The sequence below is a fragment of the Hirundo rustica genome, chromosome 16 (assembly GCF_015227805.2).
Source record: "Hirundo rustica isolate bHirRus1 chromosome 16, bHirRus1.pri.v3, whole genome shotgun sequence".
Taxonomy (NCBI): domain Eukaryota; kingdom Metazoa; phylum Chordata; class Aves; order Passeriformes; family Hirundinidae; genus Hirundo; species Hirundo rustica.
This window is the reverse complement of record NC_053465.1, coordinates 5840245-5859907: the sequence shown is the minus strand read 5'-3', so window position 1 is coordinate 5859907 and position 19663 is coordinate 5840245. Positions and strand designations below refer to the sequence as shown.

At 44.2% G+C, this 19663-nt stretch overlaps 2 protein-coding genes across 5 annotated transcripts in view; one reads left to right on the top strand and one right to left on the bottom strand.

The window, feature by feature from the left end:
- Positions 1-7601, top strand: part of NKAIN4 (sodium/potassium transporting ATPase interacting 4) — a 49988-nt gene extending 42387 nt beyond the window's left edge. Inside the window, exons 6-8 of one of the 3 annotated variants that reach the window (XR_005703303.1) lie at positions 1937-2021; positions 5830-5902; positions 6354-7601. Coding sequence is in view for 2 of the 3 variants with exons in the window: in XM_040080082.1 (XP_039936016.1) it covers positions 1937-2021; positions 6354-6363 (95 nt within the window). In the remaining variant the exon portion in view is untranslated. The remainder of the gene's footprint in view (positions 1-1936; positions 2022-5829; positions 5903-6353) is intronic. The other 2 variants (XM_040080082.1, XM_040080084.1) reach the window with 2 other exon arrangements.
- A 2600-nt stretch (positions 7602-10201) lies between these two features.
- On the bottom strand, positions 10202-18811 carry BIRC7 (baculoviral IAP repeat containing 7). 2 transcript variants are annotated; one of them, XM_040080079.2, is made up of 8 exons: positions 18672-18811; positions 15862-16393; positions 14757-14856; positions 14082-14163; positions 13948-13993; positions 12828-13046; positions 11887-11952; positions 10202-11394 (listed from the first exon to the last, which is right to left on the bottom strand). In XM_040080079.2, the coding sequence occupies exons 1-8, from the start codon at positions 18705-18707 to the stop codon at positions 11192-11194; spliced, it is 1284 nt and encodes a 427-aa protein (XP_039936013.1). In that variant the 5' UTR covers positions 18708-18811; the 3' UTR covers positions 10202-11191. The 2 variants fall into 2 exon arrangements, with proteins under 2 accessions (XP_039936013.1, XP_039936015.1); XM_040080081.2 differs by lacking the exon at positions 12828-13046.
- Positions 18812-19663: the final 852 nt, after the last annotated feature.

The following is a 19663-nucleotide window of genomic DNA, read 5'->3' as shown; positions in this document are numbered from 1 at the left end:
GAATATTGTAAAGCAATAACTTGACAGAACTCATTTTTATAGGAGGGATCTGTTAGGAGAGGCAACAACACAGAAGGAAGCTTTATCTAGGGAACACAGAGCTGGTAATTTCAGGATATGTATTTTTTTTTTTTTTCCCCCACTAACAAATTCGCTTTCCCTCCCAGTTTCCCAGCTTGGAGTTAAAATGCCAGCTTGAATAATTAACAGTGACAAACCATCAATATTTCACACTCACAGGAGTAGATCCTTCCAGTGACCTGAATAAATTTGAGCTGCGTTTTAATTTTCTCTTCCATTTGTGGTTTCCTTTAAATGTTGCTTTGATATGCAGCATGAAGTAATTATAAGTGCTGAGGCACATTAATCAGGAAGCTCATGCTAACGTGATTTTCATGAGAAAACACAGCAGTAAGGACCTCCTAATGCTGATTTGTGGGCAAGAATATTTTAGATGTGCTAATGCAATGTATTGAATCGTAAGGAATCACACTTAAGATTTATTTATTATTTTTTAAGCGTCTTGGATTTTGAGTGCCCTCATACTTGCGTGTTCAGAGGATAAGACTTGTGTCTGTTCAAGGTACTCAATAGTTACTGAAAACTGCAGTTTTTTAAAGTTTCCCAGTTTAGGCGTTCCACAACTGAGGTAATAAAGTTAATATCTTGGGGTTTTTTAAATGGCAGCCTGTTTTGGTTTTAGAATACTCAAATGCTTTCAAAAGTGGCTGAGAAAAGGTAAAGTTTCACTGAGACTATTTGGAAAATATCCCCACAATTAACTTAGAACCTCTGCAGATTTCACCCATTACCTGTCAGTTGTCCCAAAATCACAGGATCAGCATAAAGCCCTCCATCAAGATGGAACTTGTCAGAATCTCTTGTTCTTAGGTTTTAGATATGTTTTAAGAAGCTTGGTTTTTTCACATCCAATATTTTAGTAAAATATTTTTGTAAAATATTTTTTTTCTATTGTTTGAGCAGCAAAACCCTCAAACTTCTTCAGCTTAAATTTAAAATAATAGTGCCACCTTCAGGAAAGAAAAATAAGCAAGCACCTAAATAGTTAATAAAACTTTCCAGTTATTTTTAAATGGCAGTTGGACAGGATGGTTTTCACACTCCCATGCAAAATGTATTAACTTGGCACCAAAAAAATGATCCAAACTGGGTCTGTTTTGAAGGGTTTTGCAAGGTCTGCGAGGTCAGGCACAAATCAGAGCACCTCACACCCCTCCTGCCCTGACTGTGCTGGCCAGCTCTGTGCTGCAGGCTTGGCCTGAAGTCCAGGGAGCTGAGACAGCCTTGGAAAATTCTTCCCTGGTTACTGAGGGAATTGTCACTTAGAACTCTCCCCGCTGAGTTTTGCTGCCCTTCCGTGAACGCTGCAGAAGGGAAGCATTGTCCCCATTCGTGCACAATTAAAAGAAATTGAGTTGGCAGAGGGGACGCGAAAAATACCAGAGCTGGAGATAATGAGGTGGTTGGAGCTTTCCAAAGCTGCTGTTGTCTTGCAGGAAAGATAAGTGGGGCAAGAAAATTCCCACTTCGCTGTATAACCTTCACGGGGAGTGCTGTGCTGCCAATTCTCCCTGGCATTCGCTCAGGAGCCGTTCCCCAGCTTCCTCCCTCAGCTCTGGCTTTGTCTGCTCCTCTCTCTCGTGTGCAGTCACAGCGCGGTGGCAATACCCTGGGAGGCTTTTCTAGAGCCTTTTGTTAGCTCTGCCTTAAGTTTTGTGTTAGCTGGAATCTCCTCTTTGGCACGCCTGCCCATCCCAGGAGATCCCAGAAATCCATACCTGAAAAAAATCACTCTTCCGTTCTGTCATTAATTTTTTTTGTGTTTGTGCCATGACATGCACCAAGCCTTTCTTTCATTTCCTTTCAACTTCCTGGCCATGTTTGTTTGTTTATTTGAGTTTTGATTTTTTTTCAGTTGATTTCATTGGTGGATTTGATCCATTTCCTCTCTACCATGTCAATGAAAAACCCACCAACCTTTTGTTCAAGCAGACATACCTGTAAGTATCACCTGTGCTAAGAGACTCCACGTGCTTCTTGGTTTCATGGCTCATGGCTTGGTTTCATGAAAATAAAGAAACACCACAGGGTTTTTTTCCTCCTTGCAGCTTGCTTTTCAGGCGTGGAAGGAATTAACAAATTGATACCAGAGGGGGTGAAACTGTCCCTTTCTCAGCTCCAGAATTATTTTAAATTCTGTTGCCTCCAAGAATTAAGCCTCCCACATGTGGGACGGCCCAAGAGCTCAGCTGAGAGCAGAAAGGGGAGTTGTCCACAGCAGCTTCTCTCATACCAATGATGAAGGACCACTGTTGAATTCCCATTTCTGCCCTCTGAGGCACAAGATCTCAATTTCACTCTGTCCACTCAAAAGCTGGTTCTTAATGAGATTCTCAAACACAAAGGCCAGTTGTGTCTGTTTGAAGCAGCAGTGAGATCTGATTTTATATTCTTTAAATCCATCTGCAAGAGGCAGTTCAACACATGGAAGCTTTTTACAGCAGCTGCTGAGGGAGGCTTTTTTTAGGAGCAATGTTACCAGAGTCCTGCCAAAAAGAAGGATGTGAGGATGGTGGGATAGGGTGGGGCTGAGGGAAGAAAAACTTCCCTGAGGTAGATTGGTGAAGTGCCCCTCTAATTTCATAAGGACTTGCTGCCCACTTTGTCACTGCAGCACAAGATCAGGAATACAAGGAATTTCTGCAAAGCCATTGAATTCCCTGTAACTTTGGGGGTTCTATAGTATTGTTACAAGAGATGCTACAGGAGATTAAATATTGATTTCTCCCTCGTTTTGTCACAGTGGGGTGGAATTTTTCATAGTCTGCAGAAACTGTGCAGCTTTAAGCAGCTCCCTGATTTACTGGCTGGGTGCAGCAGTGTGCTGAAGAAGCATCACATTTTTACAGTACAGGATTTGGGCTGCTTTTTTCATAAAATCACCAGTTCTGCTTGTGAAAGAAGCTGTGACTTCTACATGAAGACTCCTATGTGGGGAGAGTGTAAGATGAAGAGAAATTAGCAATGTAAAACTTTCTTCCAGGGCCTCAGTAAGAGGGGAAGCTGCTGCTCAAGTCCACTGATAATTTTGTTGTTCCTCCCTCCTTTTCTTTAGCCCATCAATTCTCTGTTGATATTTTCTGCCAGCACAAAATAATCTTTCTTTCAGGCTAACAGGAGGTGAAAACAGCTGCTGAGCTGTAGGTAATGTGACCCTCTATAAATTTCAGCAGCCACCAAATAGCAATTTTTGTTTATTTATTTCTGCCCATTGCCTTTTCTCCCTGTGTGTGAATGGGAGTGAGGGGAGGAAGGGATAATTGATTCCCAGGTTATGGTGCCATGGAATGGTGCAGGCTGGGGCACTGACTGCCAGATGCCCTTGTCCTGCTGTGAAAATCATTTAGTGATGATTTGAAGGCTTTTTTTTTTTTTTTTTTAATGTCTTGTTCAAGAAGATGCAAAATGACAAATACATCCAACTTATCTGAAATTTAGGTTTACAAAAGAGCTAAGGATCAGGAACATGGGCTTTCTGCTTTGAACTCCTTTTTCTTAATGGAAATGCCGAATGAAACCAAATTTATTCTACAACTGAGCATTTGGAGCTGACTGCAAGCAGGAACTTTAATTTTAGGATGGCATCACCCCCTTGGCTGCAGTCAGATGCATTTTCTGGGTTGCCACACTTCACTTCCTTCATTCCTTAATGGAATTACTCTGTTCACTCCAGTTTTACCTATCCTTTTCTGATGAGATCACACTTTCATCCCACTGTGCCCTTTCCTGCATTTTTCTCTAGCCTCTCTTCTTCGTATCACTGAATTCATGAGTTTTTAGAGATCTGAGACCCCACAGAACAATGCCATGAGCTGCTAAATTCAGTATTCAAACTGTGCACCCCAGATCTGGCCTTCAGCTTCCAGGCACAGCACTGAAAGAAGTTCCTAAACCCCTTTGCCTCCTGCTAGGAGGAAAAACACCTCCCCAAAACTGTTACTGATAATAGGTACTTCCACACCATAATCCAGTTCTGTCCCAGCTTTCTCATAATGATCTCCCTGACCTCACTGCAAGCCTCCAGTCCGTGGAAAACCTCACAATTTTTTCAAGTCAGGTGGGTTTTTTGGTTTGTTTTTTTTTTCCCCTCTTTAAAAAAAAGCCAGCAACAACAATCAACCATCATTTTGTAACTGTTGTTCACAAAGGCAAGATTTAAGAGTGCTCATCTCAATTCACACCTTGAACACTCACACAGCAACAGTGGTACTCTAGAAATAAAGTTATTTCTGTTTCAGGTTCCACAACTGTTTTTGCTCCACATTTCATCGACTCCAGAGGAGTTTGGTTGTGATAGTTATTGTTTGAGGTCATAACCTTAAGTAAAAGAGGCTCAAATAACCATGGAAAAAAATTGTTCTGGAAGTTTTACTGCACAAATTAATTGCCCTTAATCTTACTGCTGATTACCAATCAAGGCATCACACTAATTATTTAATAATAATATATTAGCACTCTTGATAGAAGACATGTTAAAGTCTTCAGTACCCAAGTTTCTGTGTCAAAGTACTTATCCAAAGGATAGTAAATCCCTTCTGGAAAGACAAAGCTGCTCACCTGAGGCTAAAAGAGAATATTTCCAGGGAGTTTTTAGGAAGAAAGGGTTGAACTCTTTCTCCTCCCTCAACTGAAGCACAAGTTCAGGTTGTGCCTGCACAGCACAGGACCTCAGCTCGGGGTTGCTTTTCTTCCTGTTTGTTCATTTGCAGTAACAGAATTGTCATCACTTGAGCCAAAAAAGCATTTTTGCACCAGTAACTGCGGAAGCGCTGGCCAAGCCAGCTTTGACATTTCTCACTCAAGCTGTTCTCCCCAAGCCCCTGCACCACCTGCCAAGTACCCAGAGCGTCCTGAGCATTTGTCAGCACCTCCTGCCTGCTGAATCCTTTCAGTTTCCTGACATCACTCTCCGAATTTGTTTTGGAAAGCAGCAGTGTGCAGTCTCAGTTGTAAAGCAGAATGGCCTCAAAGCGTGATTTTGTACACGGGGTGGTGCCGGATCAAGAACCTGCTGGATGACAGGAGATGCTCTCTGATTATTTAAGACGTACAGGGACAAGCACCAGATCTTCCTGCCTTGCAAGGCCGTGTTTGTGAGGCCAAGCAGGGAACTGCGCCTTTGTGAGGCTCCAGCCCCCAGCGCTCATCTGGCACCTCAGGCACTGCATCACATGAGGGGCCTCAGAGCTTTAATTTGAGCTGTGTGGAGCCAGATTTTATGGACTTTCCTTTCCTCAGATCTGCCAGTGGAAAGGGCCCCGTGTTAACACAGGGTGTGACTTTTATCAGATGGAGACCTCAGTATTGACAGGGCAGCAACAGGAGGTATTGGTTAATTGAGGGATCTGAGGCTCCAGTTGGCAATTGCTCACTTTAATGGTCCCTGATCAATCTTTTGTGGGGCACTGTCTGCTGGCCACAGGCACGAAGCAGCTGTGAGCATTAAAGGACTTGTCCCTGTACAGCCATCATCCCTTCCTGGCTTAAAGTGGGCTCTTCAATACACCAATATGCACAAGTACACAAAAAACATGAAGTCAAAAGGTCAGAATCCAAGATTGAAGCACTGGAATAAGAAGGAGGGGGAGGAAAACTCCTTATGAATTGTTTTCCCACCTAACTTCTCCAAACTTTGACAAGCAGAATAATTTACAAGGGAAACTTAAACAGGGGGAAAAAAAAAAAATTCCCACTTTGTTCTGAGGAGAGAGAAAACACAAAACAAAACACTTCTGCTTCTCTTTCTAGGTAGACTTTTTCCCAAACAAACAACATGATTTTGCAAACTCTTTTGATCATCCTGAAGCTGCATGTGCAAGAGGTGATGTTTCAGCCAAAAGCATTCCCTCACCTTTACTGCTGGCTCCAAAAGTAGATCTGCTTACCCCGCTGCACCTACACCAAAAGCACGTCACCGCAATTTCAAGCGGCTCCTTTATCCTAGAGATGACCCTCAGCTTTTTAAATTCCTAACCAAAGTTTATGCAGCTCCAAAGGCTGAGGATCCATAGATCTAACACTTGAGCTAACTGCAGCATACTCAGGTCTGACATTCGCATAGCATTCTTCCCAGGCTTGAAGACTACTTAACCACATTACTTCTGAGCTCTCAATCCCATTCCTCATCTGTAGTCAATCACATTTAAAACTCCAGAAGAGGAAAGAAAAAATTGTCCTCATTATTTCCACACCATTTCTGCTACATTATGAAAGCAGTTGAGTGCTTGCTCCACACTCACACCCTGCCCTCACCTTTTTTCCCCCTTTTATAGGCCTGCGTAAGTGAAGAGGAGCCAGAGGATGGATAAACCTTGCACTCCACCAAAGGTGCTGCAGGAAACAGTCCCCTGGGGCCTGGATCTTTGGCAGAGGAAATGCAGGATGGTGAACTCCGTTCCGTTTTTTTGTTCCTCGTCTTCTTTTCAAACGCAATGAATGTACATCCAAGAACGGCCAACACGGTTGGTTTTTAATTCTCCAAGTGCCCTGATGAACCTTTCCTACCACAGTCTGCTGTACTGGCCCAGAAAGGGCACAGGCCTGAAGACCTCTGGCAGAACAAGTTCACCAAAACCTCTCTCGAGAGCTACGGTTGAAGCGGGAGCTGCTTCCTTGCGCCACGGATCCAGCCAGAAGGACGCACGGTGTAACTCCCTGGGACATTGCATATGTGCTGTAGTTAGTTTCCTCCCCTTTTCCTGAGCAGAGCCTAAACCCCCTAACACAACTTCATCTCCTCCCTGCCTGTATAAGACGAGGTGGGGGCTCTTTACACCCGAGTTACTTAGGCATCGTTGGGTTCTGAGTTATAGACCAGAGCTTTTCCCTTCTTGGTCCCCACGCGCCCAGGACCCCCTTGCTCGTCCTCTAGACATGGCAGTAGGCATTTGTGCTGGAGTTCAGGGTTCTGGGGCCTAACTCCTGTAATGCTCAACAGCTGAGAACTAGCACAGCCATCAGCTCCTCACTCAGCTTCGCCCCGTTTCCACCCGCCAAGCCACTCTTGGAGCAGCTGTAGCTTCCTCTGGGTCTGCCCAGCTACATTAAATTAACCCTGGGGGGGCTGAATCCTGCTGCAGGCCACTGGAAAAGGCCCAGTTCCTCAAGGATCACAGGTGGGTTTGCACCCACCTTTCCTTTGTGACAGGCTTTTTGAGGGGAGGGAAAAGGCTGATGGGGGGAATGCCAGTGTAATTAAGTTGCATTAATGAGCTGCAGCAATTAATTAAAAAGAAGAACAAAACCAAGTCAGCTTTGTTGGCTGTGTCTCCCAGCATGTCAAGTGTCAAAAGCAGAGGGGGAGCAGTTGTCAGCCAGCCCTGGTATTTTTTGGGCTGGTACTTCAAGTGCTGTTGTAATTCCTTATTGTCTTGCCTAATTTGTTTGGGATAACTTGGCATTTTTTGAGAAATGCTTTTCAGAAGGGTCAAGCTAGGACCCATGCTAGGGAGAAGTGTGAGGGAAGATTAAAAAAAAAATAATAAAAACATTAAGTGCTAAATCAAAGGCAGAATGATGCAGCCTTTTTTTTTTTTTTTGTCTCATTCTAAAGGGCCCAGGAAACAAAATCATCTTTTATAAACCCAAATGTACAAGCACTGAGTGAATATTTTTTGCTTCTATGCAACTTCTGTTCTAGATAGAAGATACTCAAACATCCTGAGTTCTGCTTGGGTGCAGCTGCAAGTAAAAATGCTGTTTTCTGCAGGGTGTTTTTTTCCCTTCTTTCAGCCACAGTTTTGAGCAAAGGAGACAACTAGTTTCATCTTAGTTTAATACCTCAAAGAAAAAACTCAACCCTGACAGCTCTGCGTGACAAGACACAACTGCCTCCCTTATCAGCAATATTGTGTCACTACCAAGTTAAAAAGCACCAGTGAAACACAAGCTGCTCTCCATTTTGAGATTACACACAGCAGTGTGCACGCACTGTTAACACTTTCTCCACCTCTCCTTTATTCACTTTCTTTCTGGATCACACTCATTCCTGTCTGCCCACCTGACGTTCCCTGGAGAGGCAGGAAAACAAAAAGGAGAAGAATACACATCCTCTATTCAATGAGATTTTCCCCATGAAAGATTTCATTTGTTTGGGGCTTTTTAAATTAATCTTTCCTTTTCTCAGTTAGTACTGACTTGACATTTTTTGGGCTTAAAATGATTTCATTTCCTCAGAGACAGATTATTATTAATCAGATACCAGCAGCCTTTGTCAGCCTTGTTTGGGAGCAACCAAAATCCAGCACAGATGGTGGAAAAAGCAGAGTTTCAGCTCTGAATACCTGAAACATTTTACTGGTAGTTTCAGGAGGCAATTCCTCTAGACGGTAAGAGAAGGAAACTCCTGGAATTGAGGTCTGCCTGTTTTTAACACTGCACCTCTCCACCTGACCAAGCTCTGATGCCACTTTCACCAATAAAACTGATCAAAACCACATGCCAAGTACCCTAAAGAGATAAAGCATCGAACTAAGTACTTAACAGCATTGCCCCTTGGCTTTAATACACACTGGCAAAGATCAGTGAAATAAAAGTGTGCTGGCACTTCAGAGCTGCCACTCGATTTCCTGTGTTCATTGTAGCACAAAGCCCCAATTAATAGCATTAAATAAACACCAAGCCCAAATTCAGGTAAGCCTATAATATGCAGTATCAATGACTGCCATTAATCATTAAAAAAAATCCCAAAAACGGTCTGAGAAGAAACAAAGCTACCAAGGGTCATATTCCACACTTAAATATCTCCTCCAGGTTTCATTAGCAGAGCCATTCCTCCTCACGCCCTGAGAACTCCTCTGGCGGTCTGCTGGTGCTAGACCCACTCCGAGTACCACCAGGTGACACAGAGACCCTGCTCTATGGGGGCAGGGGCTGCCGCTCCGTTCCACCCCATCCCACCCCACCCCATCCCCAGCAGGATCCAGGAGCAGCAGAAGGCGCTGGGCTCCCTCATCTCCAGTTTCCGAGTGCCCTCTGTTGGGGACACACAACGCTGGAGATGCTCCTGGCCAAAGAACAACGCGGTACCTGTTTCTGAAGGGACGTTTCACCACCGGAGAACAAACCAGCTCCTCCCCTTTCCTGATGAGGAAAATCCTCCTTTTTCACACTGTTTAATAGGAGAAGCAGCAGAAATAGTTGGTGCATTTCCAGCCTCACTTATGTTCCAGTCACACTGAGGTGAGTTTGGGAGGAAATAACGCTGTCCCAGCACTGAGCTGGTATTTTCCCTTCTCAGATTAGCACAGCTATTTAAACTATAAATTTTTGCTGTATTTATAGAGGCAAAACAAAGCCAATGCTATCTTGATCCCAGACAACATCGAATTTGGCACGGTGGTGACATTCTGTTCCCTAGGAAAGCTGCTGTCTGGCAGAGACCCAACCAATTCCTCCAAGAGCTGCAGAGTTTAAACCACTCAAGTTGTAATTTCTTTCCTCTTTGCCAAGAACAGCACGAATATTCCCTTCTTCTGAAGGCAGGGATGAAGAGAGCTGCCCTTCCATGCGATCCACAGATAACTGACACCTTAAAGTTACTCACAGGCAAGAGCCTAAACTGTTTAGTGACCAGAGCTGGAAGCAAAGAGAAGCAGTTCCAGAGTCACAAATGCACTAAAGAACCACCAACCAAAACTCTACAAAGAGTTCAGACCAGAATTACTCTGCATTTGCACAGTTTCACATATCAGATCCTTACTCTTCTTCGTCCTCATCACTTCTTTTGCAGTCTAAGAGAACCTCAAGGAGCCAGATTCTTCCCTGTGAGGGTGGGCAGGCCCTGGCTGTGGCTGCCCCATCCCTGGAAGTGTCCAAGGCCAGGTTGGATGGGGCTTGGAGCAGCCTGGGATAGTGGAAGGTGTCCCTGCCCATGGAATGAGCTGAGCTTTAAGGTCCCTTCCAACACAAACCATTCTAAGCCTCTATAACCCAGGTGCTGTCTGGTAAATCCCAAAGAAAACTAATGGATGCTAAGAAAGCTGCTTTTCTTACTCATGCCCATGTAGCACTGAAGGACAGATGTGATTTACAACCTGATGTCACTCTAACATCTTAGGGCACCACCACACACCTCCCCCAGTGGAGAATTGTACTCAAATCAGATACTCAGACCTCCAAGTTAAACAAAAGAAAGAATTTATTCCATGAAAAAGAACAGTTTGTTTTTAAAAACATATTTCCTTTCCCTTCACTTAACAAGGGATAGCGTGGATGAAACTTACTGCTTTTGGCTACATGATGGAATATTCCACTTTCAATAAGAATCACCAGTTTAGCCAGCAAACACACGTTCTAAGAAGGTACATTTCCAGAGCTGTTTTCTAGTAGGATAATCCCCAACAGCAAGGGAAGAGCTCCATAAGAAGCTTGCAGAAGACCATCCAGTGACTCTGAGCAAAGAGTCTTCCACCTGGGGAAGTCAACTGGGAGCAGAGGGATTGGAGAGTCAGGCCAGGTTTTCCACTTAGTTATGCAAATTTGAGTATCACTGAAATGTTTTGTCAGCTGTTGAAAATTCAACAAAAAAGGAGGGGGGGGGGGGCGGGGGGAAAACCAAACAGCAAAAAGGGAGAAAAAGGTAGATTCTCCCTCCCCCACGACACACTGCTGCTGAGTATTCTAGTCTCAATGGAATGAATTTCGTACAAAAAATACTCCCATTTTCAATCAGACTTCCGGAAGGAATCCCTAGCAGAATAATCTCTAGACAACTGCTAAGTGAGTGAGAAAGAACCAGAGAGTCTGCTGAGAACAGTCTTTGATTTCAACACAGAGAGCAAAGATTCACTTGAGAACACAAAAACGTACAGAAAGAGAATCTCTGTCAATGAAAGCCTCATTTTGGAGGCCAGAAGAGCCCAGCAGAGTTTTCCTGGAGCGGTCCTAAAGCAAGAACAGATCAAACCAGCAGTTCCTCCTAGAAACACTGTGCATGGCAAACACATTCAGTGAGGATTTACACTTAACAACAAGCTACCCTGCAAATAAGATTGCTCCAGCAAACCATCTACTTATTTCCCCCCTCTGCTGAGTTGTGAATGAGTTATCTATGAGGAAAGATAAGTCTGTAAGTGTATAGACTTTTCTTTCCCCTTGGGTGCACCGCGGCTCAGGACATGAAAGCTCTCACACTGCCCCGGATGACAGCCCTGCAGATGGGACACAGCCTCAAATTGAGGGCACATCCTTCACAAGCTACCAGGTGGCCGCAGGGAACAAACACAACAGACACATCCTTGTCCATGCACACTTTGCACGTCCTCTCCTCTTGCAGGCGGCGGAGCTGTTCTTCTGTGCTCAGCTGAGACTCATCTTTACCAAAAACAGAAAAAAAAAAGCACAAAAGCCCAAACTGTTAGTGTTGCCACAGGTCCAGAGTGCCAGCTGTGACAGTTTAGGAAGTCACATTTGCAACTTGCCCATTGTTTTGTTCAGAGACTGTGAAGATGGCAAAAGTATCTCTCAGGCAAGTTTCCTTTAAGCTGAAAAACTACAGCTATTATAGACTGGCTTATCTACACAAGATTCAGCTCATCTACACGTGCTGGACTGAGCAGGGACACAGATCAACAGCATTTACTGTGGTACATAAGTTATCCCCATAACTGGATTGTTTTTGTAGCAGTTGCTTCACAGGGGCACCCCAATCCCTGAATAAGGGCTCCTGTGCTCAGGTACCATTCAAACTAGCACACAGCCCCCTTCAAAATTAAATAAATTAGTCAGCATAATGACAACTGCTTTTCTAGAACTCCTCCCAGTTATGCTTAAGCTCAATTCCCCACCACTGCCAGCCCAGAGCACCTGATTCCTTTTGCTGCACAGATCGCATTTCTTGTCTTGATGTTCCAGCCCCTCTCTGAGCAGCACCTGTATAACCAGAAGAGAAGATGGTATTCAGTGCTGTCCCCTCTATCCCTCTCCTGACAGTGCTGTGTGAAAAGATGAACTACCCTGGACTTCAGAAGCATTTGGTTAAAAATTCCTTAACTCAGCCTGGTGTGGCTGATGCTCTCTGTGGGGCTTCAGTAGCTGTGTAAGTTCAGCTCCTTGCCAAGGCTGTCTGTCCACATCACACTCTCTCCTCAAAGCTGGTTTAGCTATCACATCAGCTGGTCATTTTAGCTCCTGTGCTACTATTTAATCAATATTTCAGTTGTGTGGATTTGTTTTTCCCATGTTAGCTACAGAAATGGCAGACCATGCTGTGGAGGCAGGAGCTTTAGAACTGCATCTTCAAGTAAACTTCATGTGGCAAAGGGACTTCACAAAACAGATAACACAAGACAGAAGCTAAGGAAAATATTATCTAGACAAGAACTGTGGCTATTCTAAACAAGTTATTGACTCCAATTTTAAATAGGCTTGGAGCTACCATCCATCCTAGGAGCTTTGCTTCAGACAGCTGCCTGTGTCTGGACCAGCTGTGAATTTGTGCACGGGCCTGCACATCATGCTGGTTACTGCAGGTCTGAGGGCAGCAGGCAACACCAAGGATATCCCCACCACAGCCCAGTGCAGGCAGAGACAGCCAGTGACATCCCAGTGCCCACAGCTTCCCCAGGTTCCTTTGGCTCAGAACCTCACTGCTCAGCCTCCCAAGGGAAGGCAGGCTTGGGGACATGACCCCTCTCAGTTCCAGCCTGGGCAGAGTGAAGACAGACCCTCAGGACACTCCCAGCAGTGCTCCAGGTGCAGTGGGGGAGAGGTCAAACACCCCCAGGCCAGCTGTGAGTCAGGCATACCTCTGCTTCCTCCTGCACTGCTGCTGGGCCCCCAGCCTGGCTGCAGCAGGTCTGAAACCAGCTCAGACTCACACGGGTAGAAAGTCCCAGTCACTGCAAATCTATTCTCTACCAGGTTTGCCACCCAGGTGGGGTCAAAGCCCATCCGCAGGACATTCTGCACTATGAGACTCTGATCCTCAGAAGGATGAGCCAGCAATTTCCAATTCCTCAGAGGATCTGTAAAGCAGTGAACAGGCACTTTACCAAAAAGGCAAAGCTTTGGGCAAAAGGTGTGCCGTTCCTTGAAGGTGTTCTACAAAAAGTAGCATTTAATATATCCTAGAATAATCCTCAAGATATCCATACAGCTAGATTAACTTCCACATTTATTTTTTACTTCAAATCATATTTCACACAGAAGTTAATCAAAGCCAATTTTATAAAAGCCCAGACACTTATTTTGGATGGTTTATTTCACTTTATCAGTGAACAGTCTCCCATGTTTGGCATCAGTCCAGAATCCTTATCTCTGCTCTCACATCCCAGAACAGAAGCCTGAGAACTGCTTTCATGAACATCAAGTGGAACATCCCAATTGAAGCCTCTCCTACCCCAACCATTCATCAAGAACAACAGAAGTAGGAAATTCAGCTGGCAATATCTTCAAAGGCTCAAGTCTTGCTTAAGCTTATGGGAGCCAAATTTCACCTACTTACATTTCTGGGAGCAACTGATAAATGGGAATAAACCCCAGGATCAACATTTCCATGAACATCTAGACCCTCTACTGTTCTCTAGTTTCTTATTAAGCATGTGTAAAATGTTGTAGTGAAGAACTTTACAGGCAGACATCAACAGCATGCAAAAGTCAAAGCTAAGTTAGGCAAGCACTCAAAACTCACATGATTGTCCAGACTAAGTGTCTCTGGCTTTAGACTAAGAGGTCTTACAAGAACAAGTAATTTGTTTCTTTAGCTAGAGACCATTTCCTAAAGCCATAGTGAAGCAGCTTCTAGAATATCAAAACATCTCACAAGCACCACATCTACAGAGGGCGGAGCAGCTGAGGTGGGCTGGCAGAACTCAGACTACACCACATTCACCAGAAGATAAACCACCATGGAATTACAGCACTGACCTTGGGATGGAGAGGAGCCTTGCTCAGTCCAATCCCAGGAACGTCTCTGAAAATGATACAAAAAAAGAGCACATGTTCAAAACTCTCCCATCTAGCAAACCTAATCCACAGCACACAAAACATTCGTGACTCACTGGAGCCAGCAGGGTGGTAGAAAAGGTCGCCTGAACACTGCTAACAAATTCTCTCCCCCTCGAGTGCAGTAAAAATTCACACCTATGAGCAGAAAAGTTTAAATACATTAGTACAGGATGTCCCAAGTGAAAGCAGCAGTTTGAAATGCAGAAGCAAAGGGTGTTCTGGGCAATGAGCAAACTGATATATATCCATCGAAAACAGGGAATCAGGTGTTTCACCTGCCCTCCTCTTGCACAAAGGCTGACAGTAAGAGGATCATGATCCCTCCCCCTTAATCAGTCTTCATTTTGGCCCAAGATGAGCTCAGTTGTAACATGCTTTAGAACAGACCACAGGAACTGTGATGAGAGAGCTGTTCACAGGAAAGCAGCAAGAGCTGCTGCAGAAACCCAAGGCTTACAGTACATTTCTTCTTGTACCTCAGAGTAGGAGTAATACAAGCTCTTCAGAAAGTAATTTTAATTGAACTCTTAGATGGTGAATTCTAGGTCAAATTAGAGAAGCTCAGGTCTGAACTGTGCCATTCCACCCAAGCTTGAACATTTTATTTTGCTTTTAAGGTGAGAGGATATAAATATTTCTATCCTATGAAAGAAAAGTATCAGTGTGAAATGCATGACCTATCTTTTGGCCTTGCTAGGAGGGGTATTTGTCAACCACGACTGACTTACTCTGGGTACCACTTGGCGTGTTCCCTCCAAGGATCATCTCCAACAGACCAGCTCCTCACGCCTCCATCACAGTAAAAACACCTCACTACATCTCCTTGTCCTGAAAGGGAGATCAAGAGATTACTTGATACCTGAGACACTACATGCCCTATGCTAAACCCTGGGTGAGAACCTGGGGTGAGACTCAGCACAGACCACAGGCTTTGGACAGGAGAGTTGAACACGTGACAATTCACCAACACAGGGCACATTGTACAGGGGCAGGAACTCAGTCTGAGCTCCCAGAGCTGCAGCTGGTGGAGATGATTCCAGAAGAGGGTCACAAGCTAACAGGCAGCTGAGCCCCCATGCACAACCCCCCAGCCGATCCCCCTGCCCGCCCTTGGAGCAGAGCTGTAATTAGTTTTACCTGTGCACACACTTTGCTCACTAACCACAATCTGCCACAGTGCAAATATTTCCTCTGACTGGTCAATCCAGAGAGGAGTATTCCTTCAAAACTGTTACCTAACCAGCAAAGCACTCCCAAAGGGAAAGAAGAACATTATATTTATATTCACATGCATGTGATAACAAGAAATATTGTAAATTTTCCTCAAAAAAAAAGAAGTATCTGATTTCTGTATTTCAAATGGAGAGTCCTTAGAGAAACAAGCCACAGCAACAGCCAGATGGGCTGACCCCATACAGCTGTCACTCAGATTTGGGATTTTGAGGAGAAAAACCTCAGTGCAAGACAGCCTATCCAAACCGTGACACACCACACAAGCCCCTCAAGTCCTTTTAGAAGGACGAGGACTAAATACATTCCATAGGTCTTTAAGCACACACTTTTCTGTCAGTAAAGGATCTGTTTCAAACACATCACCTTTTCCTCTCCTGCTGGTAAGGAGGTATTTACTAGTGGACCCCTCAGTACCCAAAAGGAGTTAAACGTTGAAACAAATTCTGCACAAGCAGCAAGAGAAACAGCACAGGCAGAAGGAAGGATGTGGTTTTTAACTACAATACACGTGCACATAAGTATTTCTAAGAACAATAAAACAGTGAAACTTTCAAAAGTTAACTTGAATCAGAGTTAAGGACATTTCCCCAGAGTACCTACCTGTGTAAAAGAATCCTGCTCTAGCCAGCTGCTCTGGATACACGTTGGAATTTGGTGGCCAGTTCTCAAACGTGGACAGCCTCATCTCCTCTCTCACCATCTCGGGGTACTCCGGCTCATTGGGCAGGGCTGCGTCCTCACTGACTATCCCCTGCAGGACGCTCAGGAACTGCCCATCCACAGCGTCAAAGATCCCCTGCAGGGAGGACACCATCTCCTGCTTCCTGACATCCTTCCCACGGAGGTATTTACAGGAAGGGAAGTAATTCAGGTGCTCCGCTACGGGGCGATCACCGGGTCTCCAGTCCTTCAGGACCCCGCCGCAGCAGAAACACTGCACTTCATCCCTGGGGCCCACATAGTAAAACCCAGCCTCGGCCAGGTCCCGGGCAGACACGGGGGCGGTGCGGGGCCACTGCTGGAAAGTCCTCATCCTCCTGGCCACGCTCCTCATGCTGGAGTCGAAGAGGCGGCAGCGAGAAGCCCTGGGCTCGGGGCGCTCTGCTGGTGCTGCATCCCCCATGGCCGTGCTCTGCAAGAGAGGACGGGAGAGCCCCGAGCAGTCAGCGGCATCCCCAGCGCCGGGCAGCGCTCGCCCCGCGTCAGTATCGCTCGTCCCCGCGCACGTTCCGGAAAGCTCCTGCTCTCAACAAAGCCCAGCTTGTTTGGGAATTGCAGCCCGGTCACGGATCTGGTGTTTCTGTACTTTGCTGTTGAACTTTTGCTGAGTCCTCAGTCAGGAAGAGGCCAGCACTTTCCAAGGCCCTCTGCCAATTTACAGGAAAGGTGGAACAGAGAGGGGAGGGCAAAACCTGCGCTGCCCCAAGCCGGCCTTTGGCATCTGATCTGCAAGATAAATCCTCAGCCATTCTGCCAAGCCTTTAAACTAGCATTAAAACATTCAAAAGGCTCTGCTTTTTATTCCCCAAACCAGGCGTGTCATAACAAAACAGAACAGCCACACCCAAACTAATGATGTCTCAATCTCCCATTTACAGTCAAACACCACATTTCTCATGTCTTTATTGTCATGATTATTAAGCAGTGATTATCTAGAAACAGCTCTGTAAAAGAGAATTTTTCCAAGCCATAACCTAAAATAATTAGGTGCAGTTTCTATGAGGTTGTGTCCTTAAATCAAGGATTTTCGAGTTTTTGTCATATTCTCCCTGTGCTACCTCTGTGCAAGAAGAAGAGTGAAATTAAAGAAGTCACCAAGTGCCTGATTCTCCAAGTTCACATCCTGCTTAAGGTAACAGCCCTTCCTTGGGTGGTTAAACTGACCTGCAACTCAGCCACTGTTTCCAACACTTTCCCTACGGATGGCAAGGACACTTTCAAAAGGGCCTACAATGACACAACTCAGAACAAGGAACAATTGAATCCCTTGGGAGTGAAGTCCCTACACAATGCGACTGAGCGAAAGGCGCAATCAACTACATTTTTTAATTAAGGGCACTCAAAATCCCTTCTCCACTCAGCTCAATAGGTGAGTTCAACCCAAGGAAGTGCAATTTCCTATCTACTGGTTATCAGGGCTAAGCTTTATTAGCTCATAGACCCTAAAACATCCCAAAGGAAAATGATAAATCAAGCCAAAAAAACAAAACAAAAAAAACAACCCCACACACAAAAAAACCCACCCACAGACAAACAACAACAAAAAACCCCAGACCTTTAAAAGCTACGATTTTCCGAGGCTAGTACAGCACATTAAAATAACAGATAACTACAGCAATACATAGTAAAATACAAACAAGTCAAGAGCAGAGGTGCAACAGCTACTCTGCAGCAAACACCATCACAGAGGCTCTGAGGAGGCTGAACAAACATTCAGGCCAGTAGCATCTCTGAAGAACTATTTCTCTTAATTAAGAGCTGCAGCAGATTTAAGGCAGAAAAAAAGCTTACAGGTCATTTCAGTCACAAAACCCACAGTTGTCCTCCATAGGTATTATGCAGCTAGTGGTATTTTAAAAGCAAAATCAAGCTTGCTCAAACCACACGTCTCATAATAAAACGTAGCAAGGAAGAGAAAGTTCATTAGCAAAGCAGAATTACCTTCTATAATGACAGGGACAGAAACCAGGGCTGGATAAAAAGGCTCCAAAAGTCCCTTTCAGAAACTTTTATTTACCAGAATAAAGAAGTTACTCAAGACCTGTGTCACTGGTATAAGGAAAAGTCCATAAAGAAAGTTCTGAAGCCATTAGCCACTGACGGGCAGCAGAATCTGCAAGCTAAGCAAACTGAGGAGAAACAGATTGTTTGCCTTCACAGCAGATTTTGCTCCCAGAACACAGACACTTGTTCATCGCACACAGCTCCACAATCAGTGCTGCTCTCCTCTTGAGCCTTAACAAAGAAAAAGCTGCAGCTCTTTGAGCTACAACAAATTTCAGGTTTCACAGAGATGGTGGCCTGGTTATTTTAACCTTCCTCCACCTAGAAAGCACTTGAGAGCAAGCTTCACTGCTTTTTGCTTTGTGTCTTCACAAAGAAAATTACTTCTTCCACAAAGGACTTTTAATTAGAGGTGCAACATAGGAGAACAAATATATTTATCTTTTGCTTATTAAGAAGCCCATTAAGATTTACTTTCATATTCATAAACTCTGCAAAAAAAAATCATTAATTTTGCTAACAAGACTCCCCAAACCAAATTAAAATTTTAAATAGCTATAACACCACTAAAAACCAATATTCCACCACAACCCGCTACTTACAGAGCAATACAAAGCCAAGGCAACATTACAGCTCATACCAATTAGCACAATAAAAATGAAGCTATTTAAAAAACCCAACTTTACCTGAAACATGCTAACAAAATCCCAGAAGGCTTCCATGATATAAAACTCTCTCAACACCACAAGCTTCACACAAAAAAACCCTTCTCTCCTCAGACATCAATCCCAAAGCAGAACCACTGCCAAGGAATAAGTGACCCCACCTGACCCAGAGGGTATTTATAATGCTCAGCTTCCCCCAATTGGTTGGGATGGGCTGAAGTTCCCTATTGGCTGACCAGTCCAAATTTCATCTTTATAAAAAGGAGTCACAAGGCAAAAGTTTAAAGTTAAGCTCAGATTTTCTCCAGAAAATAACAGCTCTTGTTAAAACCTAGCCTAGTGCCAGGTGATCCTGAATGCTATGATATAATGGCTGTCACCTCCCTATTTTGCTGTGACTCTATTAACACTATTTCTGCACTTTTCAGCTTGTTTTCACGTGTGTTTTGCACCTTACATTTCTTAAGAAAATGTACTGTAAAATTAGCAGATAAATGGCAACAAGAATTTTCCCCAGACAGCTTGAACAGACTGTATTGCCTTTACTTTGGGAATCAAGTCTCTTTCTACAATTCCATCTTCCAACTTGAAATCCTCCTATTCCTTTGCCTTCCTGTGGTCATAATTCCACAAAATGGAAAAGGCGCAATTACTTGAAAAATGTGTTTTCCTTTACCACTGCCTGAGAAGATGCATAAATCTTCTTCTAAACTCTTGACAAAATATCAGTTCTCCATGTCAACATAAGACCATGGGTGATTCATGTTTCTTAGAAATGATAAATTAGCATTTTTCTTTTGATAAAGAGATCCAGTGTCTTTTTTTTTTTTTTTTTTTTTTAAACAGCCAAGCCCATACAATCATTCTCATTAAAAAGAACAGTGTTGGGTTTTTGCTAATTAAATCCTCGTTAATGAAAGCCCCTGAGCAGTAGAGGGCAGTGCTTTTATATGACATTTACAGAATCCTGTGACAAGAAAATGTGCCAGGGAGGTTTGTCCTTACTGAATTTC

Excerpts from the sequence above, each read along its gene's own strand:
- BIRC7 (XM_040080079.2), bottom strand. The coding sequence starts at position 18,707 with ATGGAAGCCTTCTGGGATTTTGTTAGCATGTTTCAG. Across the intron at positions 16,394-18,671 it reads ATTTTGTTAGCATGTTTCAG|AGCACGGCCATGGGGGATGC; the intron begins GTAAAGTTGGGT and ends CCTCTCTTGCAG. Across the intron at positions 14,164-14,756 it reads CACGCCAAGTGGTACCCAGA|GTGTGAATTTTTACTGCACT; the intron begins GTAAGTCAGTCG and ends TTCTGCTCATAG.